Below are 23,068 nucleotides of genomic sequence, written 5' to 3'. Positions count from 1 at the left end.
CACCATATGACTGGTCAGCTACAGCTGACTGGCACCTGGGGTGCTCATGAATACTGGCAAGAAACTACACATCTGGGAGAGTCAGAATATTATACGGGTCCATGTTTTTCAAGTGTTCATCAACTTTCCTGTGTATCTCTAGTCAGCTTTCTCTCCCCTACCCCCTTAGGTTTTTCTCTCAATCCTGTTCTTCTAACCCCTCCCCAATGCTCTTCTCTGGGTCTCAGACCATAACCTTCCCTCTCTGGCACACCCACACCTAGTCAGTCACCAAGTCTTGGATGGCCTCAAGTCATGTTTCCTCTTTCCTTCCCCCAGAACATTGCCTCTGTTTAGGATTTCATCTCTTCTATATATATGCAATGGCTTCCCAGTTAGTCTCCTGGCTTTTAATTTGCCCTCTTAAGCATCTCCTATCTGGTTACCAGAATGGTCTAAATCTCACAATGTCACACTCCCATTTAAAATTGTACCCTGGTTACCTGGATTGCCGGGTTAAGTTCAGATAGTCTCGGTAGCCCGCCTGCCTGATTCTCTAGTCCACATTTTTCAGTCTCCCTCACTGGCCATACTGAACGAATTGCCTTACTCTGTCCTGTTGTTTCATGCACTTTCTGTTGCTATCTATAATCCCTTTCTCCACCGGGCCAACTCCTTGCCCTTCAAAATTTAGGGCCAGAATTACCCTTTCCAGGTAAACTTTCCTGGACCCTTCCTGATTTAGTTCCCCTACTATGAGCTCCATGTAATTAGTTCGGCCTCTGCTCATACTACATAAGCACTGTGCTATGATTTCGGTTTACTTGTCTGTTCCTCCTGTTAGAGGAAATTGGCAGTTATTTTAAAATAGCACAGCACCCAGGGAATGACTTGTTTATGGCTTGTTTTTTTTTCCCCTTTGTTTCTTGCTTGTCCCTGTGAGCCAGAGATAACGATTGCCCCTGCGTGTTAGACATAACGTTTCGCTTCTTGCTTCTGTAAGCTGCTGCTTGCTTTTGCGCCAGAAGTAATGGTCTAAGTGACAGACCACCCCTCACCCTATATAAGCAATTGCTCCCCGCGGATCGGGACCCAGAATTTGGAGACTGCCTCCTCTGGGTCCGCATGCATAATAAAGGTTTCACTTCGCTTCCTCCGGTGTTTGGTCTGAGTCTTTCCCGTAACACTCCTGCAGTCTGTTTCACATTCCTCTTTTTATCCTCCGTGCCAAGCCTGTAACATAGCAGGTCTCCTTAAGTCCTTACAGAAGGATTAATTGTAGAAGTAGAACCATAGGGCTTAATGAGCCGCTGGAGGAAAACAGCAAAGAAGACGTCGCTGAGCCTTCTATGTTAAGGAGCAGATAGAATTCGTGGTTTGGACGTAGCAGGAGAGACCATCTGTAAGCTGGAGGTGAGAGAAAAGTGGCTTCAACGGCCTCGCTGTTCAGCTTGAACCTGACTCAAGAAGAACTACATTTCCCGTTGTGCCCCGGGGCACCGCTCCAGGTTTCCTCTCTTCACCACCGCCCCTTTCCCACGGAAGTGAAAGGAGCACTTCTCCTTCCGGCAATAAGCCAGCCCCAGCTTTCGACAGGCCCTGTAAGTCCTGGTTTCGAAGCTCCGCCTTCGCTCCGGTCTTTCTAGAAACCCAGTTTTGCCCTCGGCGGTGCCGGACTGGTGCTGCCCGGCCACTGCAGGTGTCCGCGGGTGAGTCCGCTGCCCTGGTGCTGGGGAGCACTTTCCCTTGAGGGTTGGAACTCACGCAGGGCGCTGCGGCCGTGTGGCACTGGGCAGGGAAGCCGGTTACCGGAGCCGTGGCTGCTGCGCTGACATTTATTTCTTCTCCCAATTGCAGCGTCCAGACGCGTGTGTGTGTCCCTTATGGCGGATACGGCCTCGAACGGCCCCCAAGGGGCGGGCGCAGTGGTAAGTGAGAGGGCAGAGTGGTCTGGCTTGATTTGCAAGAGATTGGAAGGAGCGGGAAGTGTTGCAAATCGGGTGTGTGGGGCTCCAGAAGCCCATTGCTCTCAGGACTGGAAGTACTGATTGGGTTGGAGCTGGGCGTGAGGGGAGAGGGGAGATCGTGATGGGAGAAGTAGAGTCAGCTACAACTTTTCTTTTTCGGAAGGGAAGTCAGGCCCGTGGGCGGGCCGGCCTGGAGCAGGTGGTCCACACCTGTGTGCTGTGGAAATCGGGCCTTCTTGCCTTTTCCACCCCTTGGTCCCAAGGTTAGAGGTGCCACATGAAACTGTGCCATGACACTCCTTATTCCGCACACGCCTGTGGGCAAGAAAACGTTTCTGCCCATTTTATGCCATTATGTGAAAACTAGGCAAAGGAGGAAAGTGGTCTTTTGTTTTCTTCCTTTCGGTATTTTTTACAAAGGAAAATATTAAGCTTTTGTGAATTTCTTATCCTTAAGATGGAGATTTACTGCCCACGAGTTACTTGTACCCGAAACATTATTGCCCTCTAATTTTAAATACTATGAGTATGTGAATTAAGCGTCATTTTTTCTTTTTTTAACCTCTTGCGGCATCTCTATTTGTATGTACACTTGCTATTTATTTTGCAGAATCTTTTGAGAGTTAATGGCATACATCATGATAGTTCATCCTTAAGTACTTAAGTATTAAGTATGACTACAATACAGTCATCACTGCAGTTTTTGCAGTTAAAGTTGGGAGATTTAACATCGATACATGTTAAAATCTCATATTCAGTCCATACTTAGATTTCCTCAGTTGTCCTGTAAAGCTGCCTTCTCCTCATCCAGGATTCAGTCAAAAAGCATGCATTGCCTTTACTGGCCTTCAGCCTTTGTTTTAGCCTAGAACAGGTCCCTTGCCCTCCTCATGTTTGTCTTTCCAGAGCTCAGAGCTGTTGTTTTGCAGAATACTCCTGAAATTGGAGTTGTCTGATCTTTTTCCACTCCTAAAGACTAGATTCAGTTAAACACTTTTGCAGGAATATTATATAAGTGATATTCTGTCCTCGGTGCATTATATTTAGTAGGAAGCATCTTAGATTGATTTATCCCATCTTCAGAGGTATACTAAATTTGATTATATGGTTAAGGTGGTATCCACCAGATTCTCCATTGTAAAGATACCTTTTTGGCCTTTGTTACTAAAAAGTAATCTAGTACCGTAACTAAATGGTACTTTGCAACTGCATGAATGGCTTTTCACCCAAAGACCCACTGCTATTTTTTGCTTGAATTGTTTACAACAGCATTGGGTAGTTCACTCTTAAAAGTTAAACCAGTACATCTTTTTAAATCTTTTTGGTTGTGTAATAAAATATATGTACATGAAACTACAAAATGGGACGCATAGCTCAATGAGTTATCACAAAGCGAACACCCTAAGCAGGTTTTAAAGAAAATGTTCTAGCCCTGACTGGTGTGGCTCAGTTTGTTAGGCTTTATCCTGCAGACTGAAAGGTCTTGGGTTTGATTCCTGGTCGGGGCACATGCCTGGATTATGGGTTCTGTCCCCAGGCGAGGCGCATGCAGGAGGCAACCAATCCATCTTTCTTTCTCACGTAAGTGTTTCCCTCATTTTCCCTCCCTCCCCCTCTGGAGTCAAAAGAAAAAAACATTTTTAAGTAATAAAGAAAATGTTCCTAAATTAAATTTCTAACTGTGGTATAGAATCTGAATATCTGTAGAGAAACTGAGCATAGTGAGCTAGATTCATCCTTCCTCTTGACTGCTGGTGATCATTTAAATTTAGAGGAATAAACAATATAGTTGGGTAGGATGAACTAGAGGCATACTTCTGAAGTAACCTGCATGCTGTTAAAAAGACATGCAATAAAACATCTTTGAATATTAAAATTTACTTGCATTTTTTCCAAAATCTTTTTATAGGGTGGGTCAAAAAAATAGGTTTACAGTTGTTTGTGTGGAAAATGATACAATAATTAATAAATAGTAATACAAGAATAAACTGTTTTTGCATACTCAAACTGTAAACCTTTTTTTGCTCCACCCTGTGCATGTTCCTTCAAGAAATAATTAAATTAGATTGCTTAGACTAGGGTTTTAGACTCTACATTAAGACCCATTAATGAGTTTTTAAATCAGTTTAGTAGAACCGCATAAATATTTTTAAAACATTAAGTAAACCCTTGACTAGTGTGACTCAGCTGGTTGGGTGTTGTTGCACAAAGCCAAAAGTCGCCTGTTCGATTCCTGGGTTGCAGGTTTGGTCCCCGCTTGGGGGCAGGTGCTAGAGGCAGCCGATTGATGTTTCTCTCACTCATTGATGTTTCTCTCCTTTGTCCTTCCCCTCCCTGTCTACCTAAAAATAAATAAATAAAATCTTTTAAGAAAAAACATTAACTAGAATACAGAATGCCAAAATCCACCACATGTAGCATGGATAAGTTTTTTGTTTTAATTTTTAAAAGATTTTATTTATTTATCTTTAGAGGGGAAAGGAAGGAGAGAGGGAGAAAAATATCAGTATATGGTTGCCTCTTGTGCATCCCCAGCTGGGAACTGGCCTGCAACTCAGGCATGTGCCCTGACTGGGAATTGAACCTCAATCCTTTGGTTAGCAGGTCCGAGCTCAATCCACTGAGCTACACCAGCCAGGGCTGGATAAGTATTTTTTGTGAAACTTTTGTTTATATATCCATACACGTTTATGTTAGATCTTTTTTAAAATTTATTTTTAGAGAGAGGGGAAGGGAGGGAGAAACAGGGAGAGAAACAGTGATGTTTGAGAGAAACATTAACCAGATGCCTCCCCCAAATGGGGACCTGGCCCTCAATCCAGGCATGCACCCTGACTGGGAATCGAACTGGCAACCTTTCTGTTTGTAGCCTGGCACTCAATTCACTGAGTCATGCCAGCCAAGGCTGTTAGTGTTAGACCTTGATGTAAAAATTATGTATGTAGATCCTATCAACAAATATAAAAGCCACTTTAGAATTTGGATATAAGGTGATTTTGAATGTGGAATAGATTAAGTTAACTGCGTTAGTGGTGATGGACGAATCTATTGGCAAAAAGAAGCAAAGGAACAGAGAATGAGAAAAATTGGAGAAGAAAGTAGTATGGAAGTTCAATATAGGGCCACTGAGGCCGGGGTAAGACTTGTGGGGGTGGTTCCGGGGGATGAGAAAGTCATAAAATCAGGGAGGCAGATGTCATTTAACTCCTACCTCCTGCCGGGAGCACCTGTTTTGAGCACCTGTCAGGCCCTTCCATGCACATAGGCAAATCCTCTGTGGCCTGGGTTCAGTAGTGAGTGGTTGTTAGCGTTTTCCTTTGTAAAGTTTTACATTTCTCCTTTGTAAAGTTTATTTAATCCAAAGTGGCTTTGTTCGATACCTTTTAATTCAGATCCAAGACATACCTATTTGAATTTGAGATTTTTCTAAGAATAGGCTGTAGTTCTCTTGACAGCATTTCTTATAATGTTGTTTTAAAATAGATGAAGTCAGTGTTACAAGTGCAGGAGGAATACAGACAACTGTAGTGAAATTTCTTTTCAAAAATTTTTCCTAATTAGTCTTTTCCGTATTTTTCTATTTAAGTACTTCTAGTGCTTTCCACATCAAAAGTGTAAGGCTCTAAGGTGTTTAGACTTATTAGGTAAAACCATTGCTCTGAGAGTTTTCATTTAATGATCTTAAAAAAACAATACTATTGTTACACAATCATTAAAACCTTTTGATAAGAATAAAAACAATGATAGTTACACAATCATTAAAACCTTTTGAATAGGAATAAAACTGCGTAATCTTCATCCTTATAAACATAATTTGCAGCCTTAGCTTACCACAATATTTTTCTTTTTAAATTCAGCAATTCATGATGACCAATAAACTGGACACAGCAATGTGGCTTTCTCGCTTGTTCACAGTTTACTGCTCTGCTTTGTTTGTTCTGCCTCTTCTTGGGTATGTATTATATCTTTTTTCTGCCTTTGATATTCCAGTCAGTTTTTATGCAATATCTTTTAGGTTCAAGACTTACTAAACTGCAAGGGGTTAAACACAAGTCTTGTCTTTAAGGCACTAATAATGTTACTCACTGGAGGGATATATTGTATTACGTGCTTTGTGGAAACTAACATCACATTGAAAATCTGAGAGAAAATGGATATGTGGAAATGAGTTCATATTTTTTGCATTTTGGACTTTTGCACGTAATGGAAAGAATGACTGCTTTATTAAATTCAGTTAGGTATATAGGAAGTGATGCTTGTAGAATGTACAGTAGCTTCTAGTAAATTTTTTTCTGTTTATAATTAAGTAATGGATTTAGGTGTTGTGCAATTATGATGCAATTCACAAAGGAGGAAGAGGCGTGGTAATTGCTTATGTCTCATGATAACCTCTCTTCTGGTAATTTGCAGGTTGCATGAAGCAGCAAGCTTTTACCAACGTGCTTTGCTGGCAAATGCTCTTACCAGTGCTCTGAGGCTGCATCAAAGATTACCGCACTTCCAGTTAAGCAGAGCGTTCCTGGCCCAAGCTTTGTTGGAGGACAGCTGCCACTACCTGCTGTATTCACTCATCTTTGTCAATTCCTACCCTGTTACAAGTATCCTTTTGTACCTTGTTGACAAGGAAATTGCCTATTGCTGTGGACCAAGTAGAAAATAGGGACACATGGTTGATCTCTGGAGATAATGAGAATGAAATCACCCATTTGGAATTCATATGTTTACATATTTCGAAAGTGTTGTGGGGTGATAAGTATTCTAAAAAGAAAAAAACCCAAAGGGAGGGATGGAAGAACGGCGGGGTAGCTCATAAGTACCTTAGGGAAGCACACTAGGTGAACTGGTAACTAGGTTTCTTTACTATAGGACCTTTGATGTGCTGATGTACATCCTGAGACTAAGACTTCTGGTGTTCCCTAAACTTAGTTGTCTTCATTGTTATTTTCCTTCTGCTGATCATCCCTCAGGAAAGATAGTGTTTTGTTCTTTGAGAAGTACTGCTCTTAAGAGTTGAATATTATACAACTATACATAATGGAAGCACAGTAAAATATATCTTCGAGACTAGATGCTACCTTTTTAGATAATTCTTAGAATAGGAGGAAACATTTTTTGAACACCTGTTTTGCCATTATATATGAATTTGACTTTTAATCCTTGCAACGGTGAAAAAAAGTGGTCACTGAACTCATTTTAGCAGATGCCATTTCGGACATAACATACAGCCTGTTTGCCAAGTAGTTGATGAATTTTGAATGTTTTCCTTAATTTTTTTTTCAGTGAGTATTTTCCCAGTCTTGTTATTCTCTTTGCTTCATGCCACTACATACACAAAAAAGGTCCTTGACGTAAGTAAAATTATGATTTTTTTTACATTCCCAGATTACAGCTAGTTGACTTGAGTTTGAGCTCTATGACATTTTGGCTTTTATCACAAAAAGTTCCTCTAATCCTTACAAACTTTCCTAAATTATTTTGTAATTTGAAACTTTGAACTTTGGAACATTTTATTTCCATTTCACAAAATGGTGTATTTTGTTGATAAAAAGTTATGTTTAAAATTAACCCCCAGTTGCTCCAGGAATTTGTAAAGTTTGAAATAGATCTCTGTCATTTAAAGGAATCAAATCTTTTAGGTTTGACAAGTTGGCAGAGATCTCTTGTGCTGTCAATATTTAATTCTAATATATAAGATAAGTAGAGTATACTGAATTTCTTTTACTTTACTGCTCAGAACTGGTACCTTCCTGAAATTTCTTATTCCTGGGGTTCTTACTAAGCCTAACTTAAGTGTGCCAGTTAGCTTGACTGCATAGCTCAGCTGATATTTGAGTTAAAATATCCAAATTTGGCCTGGCTGGTGTAGCTCTGTGGATTGCGTGCAGGCCTGCGAACCAAAGCATCGCTGGTTCAATTCCCAGTCAAGGCATATGCCTGGGTTATGGGCCAGGTCCCCAGTATGGGGTTTGCTAAAGGCAACTACACTGATGTTTCATTCCTTCTCTCTCTCCCTTCCCCTCTCTCTAAAAATAAATAAATCTTTCTAAAAAATCCAGTTTTGCCTTGCCTTGGCTTTCTTTTTTAATCTCTCTAGTTCTTTGTTTACAGGAGTAATTAGACTTGGGAATTTTTATCTCAAGTTAGCTAAGGAGTCACAGATACTTTAACTGTGTTACTAGGTAGTCAGATTTCATTATGGTTGAAGAGAAATAATCACCATTTATGTGAAATAATCTAATCTTAAGAAAAGTGAAGCATCTAAGAATGAAAAGGACTTGTGCTAAACTTATTTTTCTTTTTAAATCTTCAAATACAAAAAATATGATCAAATAGGAGAACACACTTACTTATGTCCTTAAATAGTTTGTGTACTTTATATCATCATTTCCAAATGATTGTCTTTTGGTTGTATGTCCTGTTGAATATGCTGTTCTAAAGAAAGAAAATAATTGATCAAAAATGCTTTATTATTTCTAATGTTTGTTTTCTGATGTTTTAGGCAAAAGGTTCAAATAGTTTACCTCTGCTGAGATCTATGTTGGATAAATTAAGCGCTAATCAACAGAATATTCTGAAATTCATTGCTTGTAATGAAATACTCTTGATGCCTGCTACAGTTTTTATGCTTTTTAGGTAAGAATAAAAATACATTTGTTTTGGGAGGCTGATAAATATTATAAATATATTAACTCCAGTGAATGTAATACATGTAGCAAATATATAATAAATGTATATTTATTGATGTAATAAATGTATGTGTATAAATATATTAACAAATTTTATCTTGTTTAAATCTGTTGAAGTAGATATTGGAATGTAGAGCTAGGTGGATCTTAGCCATTATCTTTTCACTTTATAGTGGAGAACCTGAGACATAATAAACCTAGGAACAGGTATTATGTATCAGTCTTTGTGATTTACCATTTAATGTTCAGAAATTAATTTCATAATAACTAACTACCTTTGAAAAATCTTGGGAAGTCTGGGTTAGTCCATTCTTATATTATTAAGATGATTTTTTGCCCTGGCTGGTGTAGCTCAGTGGATTGAGCACGGGCTTGTGAAGCAAAGGGTCGCTGGTTCGATTCCCAGTCAGGGCACATGCCTGGGTTGCAGGCCAGGTCCCCAGTATGGGACACATGAGAGGCAACCACACATGGATGTTTCTCTCCCATTGTTTCTCCTTCCTGTCCCCTCTCTTTAAAAATAAATAAATAAATTTTTTTAAAAAAAAGATGATTTTTCTTATACCAGACAAAAATCTAAAAAAATTATAGTCTGGTATTAATTGTTGCCTACCATTACCTTCATATTTTGTTTGTATCTTAATTATAGAAGTAATGCAAAAAAAAAGTAATTCATGAATATGGAAAGCCATCTTTTTAAAAATTAGAATGTTAGAAAAGTAGAGTATTGACTATTTTATCAATATTCTTGCATTTAAGTTTTAAAACTACATTTCTGCCTGGATTATTGCTTTTTCAATTTTTAGTTTCACAAGTATTAGGACACCACAAATAAAAGCTACAATACCATTTGGCTGGTATGAATCGTAGTAGTATTTCTGTCTCCTTCCAGCGGTAAGGAGTTTGATAATGTGTGTGTGTCGTCCTTTTAAAATGCTTATGAAGCCTTGACTGGTGTGGCTCAGTTGGTTGGGTGTTAGCCTGCAAAAGAAAGGCTACCAGTTCGAACTCTAGTCGAGATCTGTGCCTGGGTTGCAGGTGCGCTCCTGGGTCAGCGCATGTAGAAGAAACAGCCAGTCAATCTTATTCTCTCACATTAATGTTTCTCTCCCTCATTGATGTTTCTCTCTCTTTCTCCCTTCTTCTTTCTCTAAAAATAAATAAATAAACAAAATCTTTTAAAAAATGTTTATGCAAATAGCTAGAAAATATATATTATTATATTATGGTTGTGGAGTTTTGTTTAGGTTTTATTTTATATCCAAAGTTACAATGTATCAATTGTCTGCGTCTTACATTTTCTACTCCTATAGTGTTTTTGTGACATATTTATGTTGACACATAGTTCTTGTTTAAGTTAGCAACTGTGTGGTGTTCCATCATGTTAGTATGCTGCATTTTATTACATGTTCCCTTGTTTGGAAGGGCATTTATTTGCAAATACTCACTTTTTGTCAGTATTATCTCTAACATAGATACCTGAATTGACTTTGTTCAGTCTAAGCTAGGTGCATTTTGTATATAATTGAACATGACAGGTTGTCATCTAAAATGTCTTACTACCTGTTTTCCGTAATTGGATAAATTTCCATAGTCTTATTAACATCAAACTTATTTTTGTTTATGAAATATTTTAATGTTCATTGCCTGAGGTTTTTATGTACCTGACAGTTACTACTTTAATGGTTTCTTTTCAAACTAATAAAGAATTTTAGAGATTCCCTCATAAAGGCATCTGTTCTATTCTTTTAAGTAATGTTTTCCTACCACCTATTGCTTGAGTTGTGGAGCCCCAACTAGATAATGTAACCTAATAAAGTTCTGGAATGATACTATGGGAAGACTTCACATTGCGTGTTAGGGATCTGGATTCTAGTTGATTTGACCATTAACTTAACCTTCTGAGCCTTGATTTTCCACATTTAAAAAAACTAGTAGAAATAAAAAATTGCCTAAAATCCTCATGGCTCCTATATTCTGTGAATGTTGAATGTAAGATTTGATGCAGCTATATTTGTCTGTTATTCTGCTTTAAAACTTTTGTCCTGAAAGTTAGTTTCATCTCTCTCTCTTGTGATTTCTGATCTGACACTTAAACTCTTTTAGTAAAGGTTCCGGCTACCCCCTACCCCCACTTACTTTCTTGTTTTCTCTTTCTTGGGTCACACCAGGTTCTGTGATTTGCTTCATGTAATGGATGAGAGTTAAAATGTAGATTCTAAAACTAGTTCTTTGTATGAAGATAATTAATATTTACCCCTGGTAGTTCTGTTTAACAAGCAAAATAATTTATTCTCTTAAATCAGCTTCAGGTAATTATACTGAAATGCTAAGATGTCGTGCACACTTAGACAAAAACCTCATTTGGGGAACTGCAGTGAATTTTTGTTGGAGTGCCAAGTTTTGACTGTACTGGTACATTAACTCAGTTGTGCTACTTGATCTTTTATTTAAATACTGCTTATGTGCAAAGTGATTTTTTTTAAAGATTGTATTTATTTATTTTTAGAGGGGAAGGGAAGGAGAGAGGGAGAGAAATATCAATGTATGGTTGCTTCTCGTGGGTCCCCTGCTGGGAACTGGCCTGCAACCCAGGCATGTGCCCTGACTGGGAATCGAACCGCGATCGTGTGGTTCGCAGGCCCGGGCTCAGTCCACTGAGCTACACCAGCCAGGGCTGTACAAAGTGATTTTAATCTTTCAAGATTACTATAAAGGTGATGAGAATGTATCAGAAATACGAAAATAGAGAAAGCACTTTGTTATTCTAAAAAATTGAAGTAAGGTGATAAAGTTGTATTTAATCCCTAATAGGCAAAGCTATTAATGCTGTATGTTACCTGAATATAATACAGACTATAAAATTAAAAACCATTTTACATATATTTTAAAATATTTGTTTTTAGAGAGATAGGAAGGGAGGCAGAAAGAGAGGGAGAGAAACATCGATGTGTGAGAGGATCCATTGACCTTTTGCCTCTACACACCCCCAACCAGGGACCTGGCTCACAACCTGGGAATTGAACTGGCGACCCTTTAGGTCACAGGTTGGCATTCAATCCACTGAGCCACACTAGCCAGGGCCACATTAAATTCTTTAAGAGACACCTTCATGGTAGAAGCATTACCTAATATTAAAAAGCTTTATTTAGTTCTATTTGTAGCAGTAATGCTTAAAGCTCTGTATGAGTTTTAAAATGAACATAAAATATGAGTTTACCTTACACATACACGCACACATGTGCAGTGTGCAGAGACATAAAAGAATGACCACCATAGCTTTATATTGATTGGTAGAGAGCTTGTTACATAATAGTACATGCATAAGATAGAATACTTGAGGCTATAAAAGGAATGAGGTAAATGTATCTGTTGTGATAGGGGATGGTCTCCAAGATAGAGTAAGTTTGAAAGTTTATTAACAGCTCCAGGGTGTTCTGCATTTATGTTTTGGGGAGTGTTTATATGTTGCAAGGCATATATATGTTTCTTCCTGCCTCAGTTTCTTCATATTTAGATGGGAATGAGCCCTGACTGGTGTAGCTCTGTGGGTTGGATATTGTCCCACAGACCAAAAGGTCACCGGGTCAGTGCCTGGCCAGGGCACCTGCCTGTGTTGCGGGTTCATTCCCTGGTTGTGTGCATGTTAGAGGCAACCAACTGATCTTTCTCCTCCTCTTTCTCCCTTGCCCTTGCTCTAAAAAGAAGTAAAATCTTTTTTAAAGATTTTATTTATCTTTAGAGACAGAGGATGGGAAGGAGAGAGGGAGAGAAACATCAATGTGTGATTTCCGCTCGAGAGCCTCCTTCTAGGGACTGGCCCGCAAGCCAGGCGTGTGCCCTGACTGGGAATGGAACTGGCCACCCTTTGGTTCACGGGCCCACGTGCCATCCACTGAGCCACACCAGCCAGGGCTAAAAAGAAATAACATCTTTAAAAAAATAAAATGGGAATGATAATAACCACTTCCTTCCTAAAGTTGTTAAATGGATTCAGTGAATTGTAAAGTGAGTGCTGTATCAGTGTTAGTTATTAGATTCTCTTGTTGTGTATAAATTTTTGGAGGGATGGAGATGGTGCTATAACTTTGAGGAAGGAGCCGACTTGGATGATGGGAAGTTTGTTCTTCACTGAATGTTCTTTCCTATCAGTATTTTCCATACTATGTATATTACTTTTTCAATTAAAAAAGTTAAAGATTTGTTATAGGATTTATTAAGAAAAATTAATGATAAATATGTAATTGTGTAAATTACTTTTGTTATGAAGGTAATATCACAATTTAGAAGAAGAGGCTAAAAATTAACTCAAGAAACAAACATTTCACATCTTAATGTACTTCATCACCCCCAAAATAGTAGTATGTATAGTTTTCTGCTTTCTCCAAAGTTGTTGTATAGTTTTCATAATTAGGATTTTAAGTACTTGCATGCTAAGTTCATCAGCTAAACATAATATAATATATTTTCCCGTACTACCTACCTGTCCATTGTTGTTGCTGCATTTTATCTGTAGTTATTTCAGTAAATATCTTAATCCAGGTAGTTTTTCCTAGGAAAGAATTGCAGACTTAAAATTTCATAAACATGTATGACTTGGAGTATTGTAATTGTACTTTTTAACTAAGAAAAATAATTAGAATAAGGGATGAAAATTTTAAGTGAGCCTTTGTGATTTTATTAGTGGTTTTTTTTGTTATATGTAAAATGAATGGCTTTTTATTTTAATATGCTACGAAGTTTTAAAACTTGATAATCAGTTGTTAGTAACAATGGAAGCATATATAACATTTATGTATCTGATTTATTTAGTAGCTTTTAAAAATTTAAAAAGTAGTATATGCATGAATACATACATGCTCATACAAATTTAAACAGTAACATTTTACTCTTTACTAATCATATACATTTCTCTATTTCCTTTTTGACAATAACTTAGATTTAGATAATGATAGTGGTCATTATTATGACCACTTGATGAATAAAGACATATTCTGCAGTTAAATTGCCTTTAAGTTTGTGAGTATGTGTGTATGAATTGATAATGTATATTTATTACTTTTGTATTTGTTTATTTCAGTGGTCAAGGAAGTTTGCTCCAGCCTTTTATATACTATAGATTCCTTACTCTCCGATATTCCTCTCGAAGAAATCCGTATTGTCGGTAAGCTGGTGATTAATTCAAATATGTTTTGTTAAAAGTATTGTAATGTGCAGTACTTAAAATTTTTACATGGTTTAGCTTTTATGTTAGAATTTAGAAGCAAGCAATGTTTTTGTACATTTAAGTTGTAGGCCTTAGAACTATCTAGGGTACATGAGAAGGTGTTTGTATTTCTTTCAAAAACTGAGACTGGAGTTATCTTGACCACCTCAAAAAGTGTACTAAAGCTTCAGGAATTTAAAGATGGGTAAGACAAGTCCCACAAGTCTTAGGGAATTTTCGTAGCTGAAGAAACAAAACACATGTCAAGTAATAAAAGAGGAAAACACTGGTCAAGGTTATAGTATTCGCAAGTCAATTTGTGACTATAATTGTTGCAGATTTTCTTATCATATCAGTACTGTAGTTCACCAGAGGGTCATATCAGTACTGTAGTTCACCGGAGGGAGGAATCATTGAGCCAGAATGTAGAAGAGCCTGGAGGAGTTTCACAAAATAGAGATTTTAATTGGTTCTGGAAGGAATGAAGTCTTTGAGAAGGTGGGGAGAATGGGTAGAAAAGCACTTCAGGTGCACTGGCAAGTAGGAGTACAGGTTCGGAGGTGAGGAGGTAACAGCCATGTTTAAGGGGCATTGAGTGGACCCGTTGGGCAACTGGTGGAGATTTTGAATGGTGGGTGGTGGCGCAATGATTAAAATGGTATCTTAGAGCCATACCATAAAACGTTCCGAGTTCCCAGTAGGAAGTATGGAATTTATCTTTTAGAATATGGGACAGTGGTTTTGATGTGATCATAGTAATCTTCAGATAGCCTTGTGCAGAATACTTGGAGTGGAAAAACTGAAGAAAATTATTTTAGTGACTTACTATAGTGTTCAGGAATGGAGGCTTAAATTGTTACGCTTATCTCAGAAGTTACAGAGTAAAGCTGAAATGAATAGCTGTTTTTAATAGCCTCTTAAATGTGTTACTCAGATAGTGTTGTTAATGTGGTTTTTGTTTTCGAGTTTAAAATAAGTTGAGCATGTAGCAGAATTCAACCAGAAATCCAGTGAGTACATTAGCATGATTTCTGTTGTATTTTCACATGCAAAGTAAAAAGAACTAAATTTGAATGCTGGCCTATTATTTGCTAGGTATGTGATTTCAGACAAGTTATTCCTTCATTGGTAGAGGAGAAAACTTGGGGAGAAATGAAGTAATGGTTTAAAAAATGCTTAGTTTCTATTAGGTTCTTAATAGTTTATTTTCCTTTTTCTGTGATACTGATTCTTTTTTTTAGAGTTTTTACGCTTTCTTAGACAATGTCTTTACAATATTTCCTAAAATAGAGTTTACTCACATTGGTCATAGGTTATTAACTAGTCCCTACTTGCAAATAAACCTTCCATTTTACTGATTCCGTAGTTTTTGCTTTTTATCTTTCTGGTCCATGTATTTATTTCAGATACTTTCTGATCCCCTGCCATCCAGTTTTCATCAGCAGATTTGTGTTTATCTACTTTATGCCCTCTTCTCCACTCACATTTTTCCACATACCCTTAAATAAGGTCAGGACAAATAGAAATTGAGAAGTGTCCAGTGAAATAAAAAGGAAAGGATAGCAGTGAATCAAGGTAACACAAGTATGTACTAAGAAACATCCTCAAAGTTCTCACGTGAGTGCACATTTTAACCAGAACTGTGAAAAGATAATGGAAAATATTTGAGCCTATAGGTATTGGTGGTATATGGGCTGTAAAGCCACAGTTTCTATACCATACTTTGTTAAGGGTTTGGAGACAGGCTATGGCCAGTTTGTGCCTATTTTTACCTATTATGATATTTATTCTCAAGTTAGTGGTGTCAGTACTTAGAGATGCCTCGTGTAGATTGTCCAGAGCTGTGCTGTGTAATACGGTAGCCACGGGCCACATTGGACCATTTAAATTAAAATTCATGAAATTTAAAACTCATTTTGAATTAATTGTACTAACTACATTTCAAGTGCATTTTGGTCATTGCTGAAAGTTCTGTTGTCAGCGCCTCTCCAAACCGAGTAACTCTGTGACTTTATCTAGATTATGTCAGGGGTAGGAACTGGCCCTGTGGTTTTGGGCCCGCCTCTTTCAGCCGCATCTGTAACTTGAGGGGATTCGACTAGAGTGTTTTTCATGTGTCTGCCAGCTTTATTCATTAGATTTACTTATTCAGAAGATATGATTGTGTGTTGGCGATAACGTGTTTTTGTACCATTGAAATACCTGCTTTCTAGCAATTTAAAGCCAAGCGAATTAGACAGCTATATAAGGCAACATGATGATGGCGAAGGTGCTGCTGGGAAAGTACAGAGAATGGAGGGAGAGGGATGAGAATACACTGAGGAGCCGGTAACATAAGCCAAGTCTTTGGGAGTCTTGAATTCTGGCAGGTGGGGGCCTGAACGTGCGTGGCACAGCGGCAGTGCCTGTTGCTTGAGCTGAGGAGAAGTTTATAGGAAAATAATAAAGATCTGTGCCGAGAAAGGTAGGTGGAGCAGATCGTGAAAGTTTGGATTTTATTTCAAAGTAAGAAGAACACTTGAAGTTTCGAATGTGGAGGGGTTAAGAATGTGATGAAGTCTGATTTAGAAATGTCATTCCAGATGACGGATTATAGGCTCACCAGGAGGAGAGAAGTAGACCAGTGGAGACTGGTAGAGTAGTCCAGAGCCTGAGCTCACTCACCGGTAAAGGAGGAGGTAAATGTGAGAGATATTTAGGAAGGTAGGGACTGAGGGTCTGGGGAAGGAGAGTGAGACAGAGACGACCCCAGGTTTTGAGCCTGGGAACCTGAGTTGTGAGTAATAGGGCCGTCACAAAGGAGGTTCCAGAAGAAGGGCGGGTTTTGGGATAAGTGTGAATATTTCCAAGTTTTCTTCCTGTCTTTGTGTGAGAGCATACTACATTCTTTCTTTTTTTTGAAATAGTAGATTATTACTTTTTTCTTAACCATAAAAATAACACAGAGGATATAGGAAGATAGAGCAGGAGTTGTGAATAGTCAAAAATTACCTTTGTTGATCCTTCAAATCACTTATAAATTGCAGTATACATGCTATTGTGTCTGCTAGTTTATACAACTTGTGTGTAATGTTTTCAGTGTGTAGTGAAGAGTGCTTTGCAGGCAACGAGCACAGTTAAGGCAAAGTCAGAGTCTGCAACATGCAACATCAGTGACACGTGGGAGTCATGGCAGAGAGTGACAGGGGGAGAAGCAGAAATGTGAGGGAAACCAGGTTCTGGGGGGCTTCGGTCTAAAGGCACACGGGGGTTCCTTTGGTCAGTGGGATGATCCAGGTGGGCAGTAACATCCAGTGGGCATCTTCTGTGTTCTCTCATGGAAATCTCGCTTTCGCTCTGTGAGGTATGTATTCCTGTTTTATAAATGGAAGCTGTAAGAGGCCGTATGTTCATTTAAGGAAATAGTACGTGGGATTACCCATGTTACATAACTTGCACTGTTTCTTGCCCTCTTTTTTAGAACTAGTTGAATTTGCCTAAGTTAAGACATGATTTTACTGTAAAGCTGTAAATCATCCCTAACTTCAGCCCTCGGAGGTGGCCATTTATTGAATGCTTTTGTTTGAATGAACTTTTTCCCCAAAAAGACAGGTGTTGATGTAAGAATTTTATGTTGTGTTTTCCATGGAAAACTGTTGGCAGTACATTCTAGTTATTTTTTTACTTCTTCAAATTCTTTATTGGCTGTGGGAAATTTCTTCATCAGCATTTGCCTTGTATTATGTTGCTTTTTTTTCTTGTGTTTGTGAAAGAAAATTATTTTATCTTGCAGGACCTTGTTTAATGAATTGAGGATTATGGTGGAACATATAATAATGAAACCTGCTTGCCCACTGTTTGTGAGAAGACTGTGTCTCCAGAGCATCGCCTTTATAAGCAGATTGGCACCAACAGTTGCGTAGCTTAATATCCAGCTAAGTTAGATATAAATAAGCGTTAGTAGCAGCTGATCCTTCTGCTAGGGATTGTTAATTCCAGGTGTGAAACTGACCTCAGTCCAATTTACATAAATTCATCTTAATGGAAAAATAACATTTTCCTAGCATGTTAAATCAAGCCTTTATAAAAAAGTTTCTAAGAAAATTCTACTGTGTTGTGTTGTTAATGGCTAAGGAAGTTTGTATTTTGTAATAAATGTATCAGATTTTTTTTAGATGCTGCTGTGCCTTTATCATGTACGTTTATTTCTCTTGTAACAATAGCTCTAGATTTTGTTTCAACCTAATTGGTAACCTGAGTTTATTTGTATCTGGCATTAGTTCATTGTGGTGACATTTACATACATGATTTCAGTATATTTTGAGACAGTGTTTTGCCATTTATGAATTTGGTAGATTTAAGCCACATTTCCCACTGTATTTGACTTCAAATTGTTATTAAATTGATGTTGTGCTGCTCTGTTACGACAGATTAATTTTGGATGTGCTGTTATAAGAGGAATTCAAAATTTTATTTCCATTAATACTCCTGTAGATTTGAGTTTTTCTCAACTGTAAGCTTATTAGCCAATGAGGTAAATATTTAGGGTCCCCTAACCATTTATATCAGAAAGCAGTAGTCATACAGCTTTAGGAAATCGTTCTTTTACAGTGTGGACACAGGTGATTAGTGTTTATTGTAGTTCCTAGATCAAATTCCTGACCACTGTTTTTCTCAGTGTCTTACGCTTGAATTTTCGTAAGACAGTTCAGGTACCTTTGAAAGGAATGTAACTGAAGATTGATGATATGATTGTACTTAGTATCTCTTCTGAAATAATAATGAAGACTATCCTGTACATTCTTTACCCATCAAATCTGATGGAATGGTTAAATGGGAAGGTATATAAGTGAGGTAGTTGACTGGGAGCGGTGCCTGAAGAGGCGTTTCGCGTGGAGAGCATACATTTCCTATTTCATGATGGACAGATTTGGGGGAATTGGATGTATTGTGCAGCTGTGATTTGGGTTGTATGATATGTTAAATCCTGTTTACTGAGCTTCTATCAACTCTAAAAAGTTTACTTTGATCTTTATTGTTGCATGATTAGAAATGTTTAAAACATTGCAAAAATTCTAGTCCAGATTAATGTAATGGTTTTTGTAACCAGTTCTCTTCTTTCTGCATGTAATTTGGATTTCTCAAATACATTCATTGGTAACTTACTAGTAAGATCAGTTTTCTTTTTGTTCAGCTTTCGATCTGTAGAAATGTGATAGCTACTTGATAGCTCAACCATAACCAGCTCTTTTTGTAACATTTTCTACTAACTTAGAGAAGCAGCCTCATAACATAGTTGATTCTGTATATGTGTGTGGGTGTGGGGTCTAGCCTCATTATCACCATATATGTAATCTGATGATTTTAAGAACTAAATTTTCTAGAGCAATAAAGTGACTATGTTAAGTAAACAGAATATTATTGATATCTAAAGATATTTTTTAAATTTATGTCTTGAATTATATTGAAATTTTGGCAGTGAAGGCACATTTTTAAGTTACTAGTTTTTTTGTTTTTGTTTTTACAAATTTTTAAATCGAGATAATTTTAGATTTATAGAGGTGACTAAGAAATTAATTCCGGAACAATATTGTTAACTAAAGTACAGACCTATCCAGATTTCACCAGTTTTTACACTTGTTAATATTCTTTTTGTGCGCTCTGTTTTACTGTGATTATTTATTATTTACTTTTAGTGACCTATAAATGTGCTTGTATTTTGAGTTTTTCTTTTTTACTTTGAAAATTACTGTTGGCTAAAAAAATTTCCTAAGGAAAAGAATTCATCTTGACTTTAACATTTGGACTTCCACAGATTAAAACACTGTGCTTTAAAAGTCGAGGCTTTTTAACAAGATTATATTTCTGACATGCTCACGTTTGGCTGTTCTTTAAAGGAAGGCTTGATTTATAAATGAGATATTCCTACACTCATGAAAAAGTACATTTCAAATGTTCAAAATGTACAATTTGAACATTACTAGATGTTTAGTTTGCATGAACTTGTAGTCACAGGCTCTGTGATATGAATATGTACAACCAGCCGATATGGCATCCCAAATTAGAGTGTAACATGTGTACCTATCAGTTAAAATTAAGGAAATACAATAGCGATATACAGAATGAATGTAGTAGGAGAAAATTAGCAGCATAGCTGGCTTGTTTAAACAGGTTTAAAAAATGATTTAACATCCAGAATATCTAATACTTTAGCAGATGCTGTTCTACCATTTTTAGATATTACACTTTCTTGGACAGGGGAAGCTTCATACAAAACTTCCTTTATCTAGTAGTGAGTGTATATTCCATTTCTATACTTGATTCCTCATGAATTTAAACTTGAACATCATTCCAAAGAGAAATTTCTTAAATAACAATTTGTACCTACTAGTAAATTTACTTGGGATAAAATTTGCCAAGGTAGATAGATGGTCCTGGAAGAAAGCAAGAATGAAAGCTTACCTTTCAAAAATTTTTTTAAAGATATTTAGATATCTCCCTTACAGGGAAAATCAAGGCATGTTAATACTAAACCAGAAGTTACGAAAGATTTGTGAGGTCTATTGTAGGACTAAAATACAATGCTATCAGCATACTTCCTTTCTTCCTAAAAGTCAGAATCATACATTCAGGTTAGGTTTGTAGGCTTAGGACATAAGTATTATTCCTCCTGGAAAAGAAAATGATTATATATGTAATACGACAAGTAGAACTATCGTAGTTTTTTGAAAGTTTGAGATCAGAATGAATGAAGTTAATTTTGAGGGATTGTGGTAAAGATACTTGTCTAATGCTAAGGAATTTAATTTGGTTAATATAATTATTCTAAAGCTGCTTCCCTGCCCAAACTCCCTTAGGATCTGCTAGCCTCAGAGCTGTTACCCAGATCCCAACTAATTTTGCTACCTATTCTGCCACAGAAACCTCAGGGGGGAACGTAACCACAGACAGGTCGGTGTGTTTGTGATCAGTAGGTGGCACTCTTCCCTCAGTGCCCCCCCCCCCCCAGTTTCACCTGCATTGTGGGAAGGTTAAAAAGCCACTAAAAGAGCTGAGTCAGCTATAAAACGAAGGCTCTTAATTCCATGACCTTTTAAAATATGTAGTTACTCAATATTCAACAAGTATTTGGCAAGCATTCATTCTGAGTTCATATTTAAAATATTGAAATGCTCAGAAGCTGGAAAATGTGTCCTGTTAATACCAGCTTTCTAGGTAAACAGTAAAATAGGCCACAGTTGTGAGAGGCATTATTAAGATCATCGTCTCTTTTTCTTCTTTTTATTGTAAGTTTCTACATCACCCAAACAAAATCAGTCATAAAATTGTTCTTTTTTCAGTAGAAGAAAGTAGAAAAACATGACTTAAAATTTTTTTCACGGTCACTTTGTAGATACTAGAGGGTATAGGCAGTTTGACCTCTTAAGATTTAAACTTTCATAGGCCCTGGCATGTGTAGCTCAGTGGATTGAGCACAGGCCTTCGAACCAGAGGATCTCGATTCAATTCCCAATCAGGGCACATGCCTGGGTTGCAGGCCAGTTCCCTGCAGGCCAACTCCCAGCAGGGGACGCACAAAAGGCAACCATACATTGATGTTTCTCTCCTTCCCCTCTAAAGATAAATAAATAAATAAAATCTTTAAAAAAATTTACACCTTCATAGAAATAAAAATGCACGTTGGAATTTTGGGATATTAGGAATGGTACCTAGGCTGGTAAATTCAGTTTGAGTTGCAGAGACAACTAGTTTCTCTTAATACCTCACTGGAATTTCTCTAGGATTAGAGTTGTGCAGAGGCGTAGTGTTAGTGTAGCTCAACAGAGAGTCTGCCAAAGCATGTGTTTACATCTCTGGGAATTATTTCCAGGGGTTTTAACGAGCAGTCTTCTTACAAAATTCTGGGCAGAAAGTTGTTTTGGGATCTGGAATGAAGAAAGGAGTAACTAAAATTTGGGGAGGTGACTTGACTTGGAATTGTGAACACACGAAGTATACAGATGAGGTATTACAGAATTCTACACCTGAAACTTATAAAATGTTAGTAACCAGTGTCACCCCAATAAATTCAGTAAGAAATTGAGGGAGGCTGCCTGGTAGTAGTAATTATTCTAGGACATGTGTAACTTCTAAGGTGACATCCAAGTGGGTTCTTAAAAGGAACCCGTGCCTACGTGAGAGATCAACTCTAGGATAGCCTTTCTCCTTGTGTGCAGAGCAAATAGGAGGACTGACCTGCCTTGACTTTCAGTTGATGTGAGGAGAGAATAAAGTACAGTATTTTTTTTAATCTAACGATTCTTTTTTTTTTTAGTGATAGTAAAAAATTATTGATGGGTATCTTTGCTGGACTCTAAAATTTAGGCTGTATTCCAGGAGAAAAAGGCCCCAGAATCATTTCACTTTTTCCTTCATAGCCTTCTGAAGTTACTTTTTTGATGTGCTCAGTATTTTTAAACCTTTTTGTCCCTCTTGGTTCATGACAGTTTAATTCTAAACTTTGACTTTTTTTTTACCTTAAAATAAAAAATTGCTTCTGACATACATTTTTGCTTACATCAGTTAAGACCAAATGGGCAAAGTCTTGGGCAGGTGACATTTGTGATGTGTTATATTGGAACAAGTGTACAAGGGTCGCAAGAATTAGAGTCATAAAAAAACTGCTTGATTTATAAATGCATTATTCTGGTGCTCTATATAATGGGATATATTGAACTAAAAAATTTGTATATACAGTATGTCAGCATTTCTTAGTAACTTCTCGTGAATCCATTTTTAATATCTAATATTGTATAGGTTGGGAGTTACACTCTTCAAGCCAATACCATCCAGACTGTATAAATTTATAAAATAAATTGAAAAATTCATCATTCCCCTGTATTCAAGACCAGAGCACATAAATGCTAATGTAAGACTCAGAGGGGAAATACATTTCTCCTCAATATTTGAGAAAATGTGAAGTCCTTTCAAGAAAATCTAATAAACATAGTAATCATAGCCTGCTGACACTAAGGAAAAAGGACCTCATTTGCTCCTTCTTTTATGCAGCGATTTACTGGTCCCTACTGATTTCCAAATTGGATCACTGTAGTAAATTATCTGTGCTGGTACCTGGGAAAGTAAGCCCTGGGATCCATATTTGTTTTGTGTTCTGCTTAAATCAGCAAGAATGATAAATTTGATGGTGTGAAATTGGACGTGTCAAGGGCTTTCTTTGGTAATTGACCAAAATAACGTCTCCACTTGTAATT

General features: G+C 37.3%; 1 protein-coding gene across 2 annotated transcripts; it reads left to right on the top strand.

Annotated features, from left to right (window-relative positions):
* Window positions 1-1,543: 1,543 nt before the first annotated feature.
* Window positions 1,544-21,260, top strand: TMEM33 (transmembrane protein 33). Of its 2 annotated transcripts, none has more exons than XM_037064240.1 (8): window positions 1,544-1,685; window positions 1,828-1,907; window positions 5,804-5,898; window positions 6,357-6,544; window positions 7,227-7,294; window positions 8,446-8,579; window positions 13,713-13,796; window positions 17,611-21,260. In XM_037064240.1, the coding sequence occupies exons 2-8, from the start codon at window positions 1,863-1,865 to the stop codon at window positions 17,738-17,740; spliced, it is 744 nt and encodes a 247-aa protein (XP_036920135.1). In that variant the 5' UTR covers window positions 1,544-1,685; window positions 1,828-1,862; the 3' UTR covers window positions 17,741-21,260. The 2 variants fall into 2 exon arrangements, with proteins under 2 accessions (XP_036920135.1, XP_036920134.1); XM_037064239.1 differs by having other exon boundaries at window positions 1,545-1,688; window positions 1,837-1,907.
* Window positions 21,261-23,068: the final 1,808 nt, after the last annotated feature.

The sequence above is a fragment of the Sturnira hondurensis genome, unplaced genomic scaffold (genome assembly GCF_014824575.4).
Source record: "Sturnira hondurensis isolate 20B ecotype Veracruz unplaced genomic scaffold, ASM1482457v3 Scaffold0015056, whole genome shotgun sequence".
In the NCBI taxonomy this organism is placed as follows: domain Eukaryota; kingdom Metazoa; phylum Chordata; class Mammalia; order Chiroptera; family Phyllostomidae; genus Sturnira; species Sturnira hondurensis.
Note: the sequence above shows the minus strand (reverse complement) of the source record. Positions and strands in the feature narration are given on the sequence as shown.